The 7555-nt window shown below is 49.7% G+C and overlaps 1 protein-coding gene across 3 annotated transcripts in view; it reads left to right on the top strand.

The window, feature by feature from the left end:
• The first annotated feature begins 4417 nt into the window (after nucleotides 1-4417).
• The window catches only part of PWWP2A (PWWP domain containing 2A), a 42363-nt gene continuing 39225 nt past the window's right edge, over nucleotides 4418-7555 (top strand). For all 3 annotated transcript variants that reach the window (XM_066590485.1, XM_066590484.1, XM_066590483.1), the window contains exon 1: nucleotides 4418-6214. In XM_066590485.1, the coding sequence (XP_066446582.1) occupies nucleotides 4449-6214 (1766 nt within the window). In that variant the 5' untranslated portion in view covers nucleotides 4418-4448. The remainder of the gene's footprint in view (nucleotides 6215-7555) is intronic.

Below are 7555 nucleotides of genomic sequence, written 5' to 3'. Positions count from 1 at the left end.
CTTAGGCTGGCTTCACATGGGCGTATGTGTACTTAGGCGTGCATTTGCGCTGCATATTTGCACGATGGGCGTTACATCTTTGCGCATGTACGTTCCCATTGATTTCAATGGGCAATTTAATTTAGTTTAATATGTGCCGTTCTCAGTGCCTTCATAATAGTGCCAGCCACAGTCCCTCATAATAGTGAAAGACACTGTGCCCCATAGGGCACAGTGTTCTTCCAGCATGCAGCACTATTTCTTCCAGTATTTTGTGCAGCTGAGCGGAAACTGAACGAACCCCATTAAAATCAATGGGGTCCATTTGGAGCTGTTCGGTTCCAGCATAGATGTGAGCCCAGCCTTACATTGTGGACACATCCTCGCTTTTTGTTGCTATGGGGTAGAGGGATAGGGTACAGTTTTTTTTTAACTTGACACACAATTTCAGAACTTTGCAATACAATTTTAGAACTTTGGCAATACTGATCAAGTTACTGTCTGTTTAAATACTCAACAGGTCTGGTGTGACCCTGTGGGCATACTTGACTGGTCACAATGGTTTTCACTCACAGTCTGTATGGTGAAGGCTTCCACATTCTCAGCAAAATAGTAGATCAATGACGTTAGCTCCAGAGGTCCAGACTGACCGGTCACTCTTCCACGATCAGGAGGCTCCAAGGCTTTCACACAGCAGAGTGCTTTTGGCTGCACCCAACTCGTCAGCAGACTCCAGGGCTTCTCTTCGACTATCCTACTTGCTCGACACTCTACCATCACGGCAACAACAACAAGTTGAATGCTGCACCCTGCCGTTTATACAGGCACCCCCCAATGGGGTAATAAAGTAATACCAGTACTGATCCCTCTTTCCTCTGACATCATCCATCTAGGGGTGAATCAAGAGAGGCCCATACACATAAAATCCTCTGCTACTCCTAATAGAATTTTCTGCTTTGGATAATGGGTTGTCCAGGGTTTGAAAAAAAAAAAAAAGTGCGGCTTTTTTCAAACACAGCACCACTCTTGTCCATAGGGTTGTGTGTGGTATTGCAGCTCACCTTAATTGAAATGAATGAGTGCTGAGCTGCAATACTACACACAATCTAAGGACAAAGGTGGCGCTTGTGCTGGAAAGAATAGCGCTGTCCACCAGAAACAATGGAAGCCTATTAGTCTTCATTTCAGCAGTTTTCATTAGTGGCCAAGAAAGATTCAGTCTAGGTCCTGTCCAAGGGTGCCGTTTTCAGATTTTTAAACAGAAACCCTCACAGGACCTGTGGATGGAGGCAATAGCGAGATGTGTACAGGCCCTTATCTGCATGGCCTGCTTTACTCATGGGTCCCTATAGCATCTGCATAGGTTGCCCTTATAGTCTTTGTCAATGAAATTTTCTTTAAGGAGAGCCAGTCATCTTATATAACCACCATAAACTAAGTTATAGGGCTTACAGGACAGGTCCCACTGAATCTGGGGGTGTGATTTTATACTTATGGGGCTCCCCGTTGAGGTGCTTTCACTCCAGGAAGTCAGTACTCTATCAGTATGACCCTTTTCGTTCAGTCCATGCGCATACTCCACCATTCTCTATAGGAGTGTGCTTATAGGAGGCAATAGGTTCCCTTTAAAGGGACAACATCATCAAAATCTAGCTGCATTAATTAAAACCATATAGTGAAACATTTTCCATTTTTCTAATTAGTTTTTAGTTTCTGATTGTAGAATTTTTTATTCTGTTGACTGTACATGGCTATGGGGGCGGCCATCTTGCATTAGGAGAATTTACAGAGCTGCTCTACAGCAGCCTCATGGGCCATTCCCACAATGGGCAGGAGGGGACCCACTGACTTGTTGTAGACCTGCTCTATGACCTGTATAGAGGTGATTTTGCAGGGAAGGGAGTAGATCATCCCAGCTTATCACCTCTTATGAATGGTGGATCCGGTGTTACCTACATATACAGTAGGTGTTACCTCTCAGTGTAATCCTGTCTGTGATGTTAGGCCGCTTCCACGCGGCCGAGAAAATCGTGCAAGATTTGTGCGTTGCGATAAATCTCACACGAATATGAACCGTATTCTTTTGAATGAGGTCATACACATGAGCAATTTTTTTTTACATCATGGTGCGGGAAAAAATCACGGCATGTCCTATCTTTGGGCGTTCCCTCGTATCACCCATTGTTTTCAGTGGGGCGGGCAAAGCATTGCACGGCGTGCGAGGAGCATACAAGTGCGATGCAAGGTTTTTCCATTAAAAACAAAGGGAAACACTCTGCGATTCTCCGCCAAAGCATTTGGCTGAAGTGATGCCATTGGCAGGGATATCACACATTGGTGAGCGCAATATGAGGCCGTATTTAACCGCCCGATATCGCACTCGCCCATTTGAAATTAGCTTTAGTGAGACGACTGCTGCAAAGCTTTCTCTACAGAGTCTGCCTATTATTAGGCTGGATTCACACCGGGGGGAAATCTCATGGAATGCCCACAGTGGGACCACACGGAAATTCCATGAGATTTCAGCAGCTGAAGTCCTCAGACATTTGGTGCGGGTTTTGAAAGCTGCTTATTCTGCTGCAGCCATGTCTCCACACAGAGAGAAGACAGCCCGCAGTGGAAACAGCGATACAATAGATGTGGCGCAGATTGGATTCCGCGCGGCATGTCAGTTTCAGCGCGGCTTACCCGTACTGTCCGCGGCGTGTTTACGAGATTTTTGCAAATCTCATCCACTTTGCTGCTTAGTCTCAGGCTTAAGGTTGGAGATGGAATTTCTGCACAGAAAATCCGCATGGAAATTCCGCAACAATTCTGCCCAATATTAACCGAGCATAAGGCCGGCTTCACACAGCGCTGACGGGCTCGACCGCGGAGCCCGTCACGGTGCCGCCCCAGAGACCCCATACTTACCACCAGATCCGCCGCCCGACGTCCTGCATGACACTTCGGCGCGCATGCACAATAGAGTGTGTGATGCACCGCAGAGTCATTTGACACGCCCACAGCGTCACATGACACGCCGGCCGCGTCATATGACGCGGCTGGAGGTAGGCGGGGAAGCGGTTTTACGCTATCTTCCGCTGTGCTACAGCGGAATATAGCGTGACGGACGGCTTCCATTGACTGCAATGGAAGCCGTTCGCGCATACACCCTCGGCAAATAGAGCATGCCGCGAGTGAGTACGGCTGATTTTACGGTGCGGAATTCCGTGGTGGAATTCTGCACCATGAGCATTGAGCTATTAGATTCAATAGAACCTAACAGCTGCGGGGCAACGCGGCGGATTTCTGCCGCGTAATATGCAGTGAAAATCCGCCCGTGTGCAGTCACCCTAAGTCTCTGCAGAATGGAGGAAGGAGAACCTCTTCGGCCGGGTTCACATCTGCATTGGAAGCGGTCGGAGGTTCCTTCGCAGATTCGGCACAAAATACCGAAAAAGTAGCGCAGCATTTAGCGCTTTTTCTTCCGGTAAAATGCCAGGCAGCTGAGCGGAAACTAAACAGACCCATTATAATCAATGGGGTCCATTCGGCGCTGTTCGGTCCTGTCACAAGACAGACCCGCTCGGCCAGGGGATTCCCTGAACGGGGCAGGAAGATGGAATCCCCACCGCAGACATGAAAGCAGCCTTACTGCTATGTATAAAATGAAAAAAGCAAAACAGAACAAATACACCCTTTTTCAGCTCTCTAATTCGCCGCTGTTCCTGCATTGACGGTCTTTATTTAGGCGCTTTAGTTCCTGCATTGACGGTCTTTATTTAGGCGCTTTAGCAATGGCGTGTCGTAACCAGCGCCAGCGCATAGACGTCAATATAGCACGTCACCCCCGCAGCCAGTCATTCGCTGCTGCGGTCACATATTCATTATTGCGGTCACGTAAATAAAGTGAGCGACTGTGTAAACGTATTGGCGGTTTATTTTTCTGTTATTACTCTGGTGGGAAATGTATATTTACTGCTTATACAATATTATTTGTTAGAAATGGGCATTCTCGCAAGGAGAAGAGCAGTCTGACAGCAGCAGAATATTGCAGTCATGATTATCACACATTTTTGACACCGCCTCATAAAAACACCGAGGCCATGCTGCTTCCATCTGCTGCATTACTGGTAATAGCGGTTGGCTTGCTGCCTAGCAACAAGACCAAAAAGATAGGAAATGATTGATTTCAACGCCGACCAATCAACGCCGCAGCTCCCTCACGACGGACACCGCTCCCGACCAATGAGCTGCGCAAGATCTTATCTCCTGACCCAATAGGCAGCCAGCTTTCATTTTTACCTCAGGCAAAATAGGCCAATGAGAAGCGCTCTTGGGTTTAGAGCGTTTGATTGACGGCGGGCTCGACCAATAACGGATGGATGTGGCTAGTCCGAGGGCGGGTTTCTGTCCAGTCTCTCAGGACGAGGATCGATTTGCCCGTGTGGTGGTGAGGAGGAGGGGGGTTAGACGCGAAAGAGAAAATGGCGGCCGCTGCTGGTGCGCCTGGTTCGGGGGAGGGAGGAGAAGCCGAGCCAGACAGCGAGCCGATTTCTGGAGAGGGTAGGCCTCGCCAAGAAGATGCGGAGGCCTCGGCGCTGCACGGTGGGACGGCAGAGGAGCTCAGCATGGAAACAGCCCTGGCTTCGACGGAGGCGGAACCTGGAGAGGCAGGGCTGCGGCTACCTGAGACCGAGGGGATGGGGCCTGAGGTAACTCAGTGGGAAAGTGAAGTGGACGCGCCATCTGTCGCCTCGGAGGCCTCACCGGAGGCCTGGCCTCTGAGGCGGGATGGTGAGGCCTCAGTGGTCGCTGGAGAGGAAGGAGTGATGGGAGATGCTATGCAACTGGGGAAGGACTGTCCCTGCCCTCCTGCCCCCTGTCATGGAGAACCTGAGGAGGCGGAGTGTGCGGAGCCCCCCTCCGAGGTAGAGCGCCCCCCAGACACCGGGCATCAACTACGGGCATCGTCTCCGCAGTGCGCCCCTCAGCCGGTCCCGGTTCTGCCTCCAGACGTCTCGCAAGAAACCTTTGGTGAGACGTTTGCGTTAATCCAAGACTCGCCCGAACCCGAAACCCCGCAAGGACAGGAGCCGACCCCCCACCACCAGGTGTCGGACCCCCTCGTCGCGGTGTCACCGGCGCAGGAATGTACCGTTACGGAGGAGGATGATTCGCCCTTGAGTATGGAGACGGAATTTGTCGAGGTGACTCCCGTACGGGAGCCGCCATCGCCCGAGGTACAAGAACCTACATCGCAGGAAATGCCGGAAGGTCAAATCACTCCGTTGACGGAAAATGTGGATGAAGAGTCCATCTCTGAGACGGTGGTCTCCAACTCAGAGTTGGTGTCAGACTCGCAAGGTGAAATTCCATGTGAGGAAACCGTCCTTGAGGATGAAGAAATCCCCGAAGCTGTTGGCAATTCAGCCCCAGAACCTCGCATGGAGGGCTTTGATGACGAATGTGTCCCCGAACCATTTCAACAAGGAGATGAGGAGGAGCGAATCTGTGATTTAGAGGTGGTAGAAAATAATAAAGGGACTCCTTCTGACCCCGTGCAATGTACGGACGTCGGGGGGGATGGTGAACTCTTCGTACAACCGACCCTAGAGAAGCTCGATGACGGGTCGGACGTTCATGTCGAGAGGGAGTGCCGATCGGATGGCTCCGACGGACAGGCGGCGGTGCAATTAATCATGTCTGAGGATGTTGACTCTCTTAGCAAGCAAGCACTTGAGGAGCCGGTCTCGCCCATGGACAGCGGGATCTGCTCAGAACTGACGTCTGTGGAGAAAGAGCTGGACTCTCAATCCGGTCCTATGGAAACTGAGCCGAACGTAGAAGTTAGTTGTGAACGCACGGAGCTTGCGTCTTATTGTCAAGACGTGGAGTATGATCCTTTTTATAGGGACACTAAGCCGGAGGACTCGACTAACGCCGAGGACGATGTAGGCGAGGAGGCATCCACGGCACCTACTGATATTGTACAGACTAAAGACCTCGCAGGACTGTCCCCGGAGGAGCTCATGCTTCCCGCCACTAAGGCAGATGTAGAGGCGTGTGCGGACAATCCTAATCTGTGTCAGGACCACATGGCGGAGGGACTTGTTACCGCTGGAATGGACCATCTCCTTCCTGGTTCTGAAGTTCAGGTTACGCTCGATCACATCATTCAGGATGCATTGGTGGTTTCCTTTCGCCACGGAGACAGAATCTTCTCAGGGGTTCTAATGGATCTGTCAAAAAGGTACGGAAAGAAGAAATGACCGTTTTTCTTTCTCTTTGCAGGGTTGACGGACATTGCGGTCGCCGGCTCTATCGAGGTTATTTCTGGTTCTTCCAGTACAGAGCATGACATTCTTGCCCAACGTCAGCGCTATTATGTATACGTGTTGTTAATATACTATGGACCCGTATCCACTACTTATTAAAGGGGTTTTCCGGGGAAATGCTACTGATGACTTATCAGGCTAGGTCGTCAATAGTTGATCGGCTGGGGTCTGTCGCGATTAGCTGAGCAGGCGCAAATACAGAAGTCGGAGCGGAAGCCTCTGCGCCGACCTCTGTGTAGTGGCCGATGCTTGTAACTGTAGGCATAGCTCTCATTGAAATCGGTGGGAGCCAGGCCGGCAGTTACAGTACACAGAGGTCGGCGCTGAGACGTCCGCTCCAGATATGGAGGTCGGAGCGGAGGTGTATTTGTGGCGCTGATAGCATGCGCCCGCTCAACTGATCGGTCAGGGTACCGAATGACAGACCTCAGCCGATCAACTATTGATGACAGATCCTGGTAAACCCCTTTAAGATGTTTGCACGGGTGACTTTCATGCTTGAGTTCTGTTCGTTGCTAGATGCATACAAGTCGCACGTGAAAAGAACCCATTACTTTAAGTGGATGTGTTTACATGAGCAGCAATGCTGCAACATAGAAGATTCGCAGCATGTCCTTTTTTTGGGCAAAATTGCATCGCACTCACCTGTCAATGTAAGTTTCATGCGAGTGCGATGCGTCTTTTTTTTCTTTTACCACTATTGGAACAGCATGCAAATTTCAACCTGGTGATTGCGGTTTTCTCACAAAGCGTATCATAATCGCATTAAAAAAAAAAAAAATAGATAGAGATAGATTATATATATATATATATATATCTCTATCACGGGTTTACAGATGTGATATTGGTCCACGTTTTTTGGACAAATATTGCGCACTGATGTATAAATGCACCCTTAAGATGTGGTTTATGGGGGGAAGAAATGCATTTTTTTCTTCATGTGGTCCCTTCAGCTAAAGCCAAAAGTGAATTCCGGAGGAATGTGTCATATAAAGGAAGGGCTTATATACTTGTGGATGTGGTTTTGTAAACCTCATTGACCTGTAGTAGAAAACAATCCGTTCAGAAGAAACACGCGTTTGCGTATTAAGGTGGGCAGCTATGCATACTAGTGATTTTTGACATGGACCAATCGCTGCATGTCCTGTTCTCGTCCGTACCACGGGTATAAATAGGTCACGCAGTGTGCACACTCCGCACAGATCGGACTCGTGCTGTCTGAGGCGAGTTGCGCTCGAGTTTTCGGTGCAACCCCT

Source organism: Eleutherodactylus coqui, chromosome 2, assembly GCF_035609145.1.
Source record: "Eleutherodactylus coqui strain aEleCoq1 chromosome 2, aEleCoq1.hap1, whole genome shotgun sequence".
NCBI classification, from domain to species: domain Eukaryota; kingdom Metazoa; phylum Chordata; class Amphibia; order Anura; family Eleutherodactylidae; genus Eleutherodactylus; species Eleutherodactylus coqui.
The sequence above is the reverse complement of the archived record's forward strand: the minus strand, read 5'-3'. Positions and strand labels throughout refer to the sequence as shown.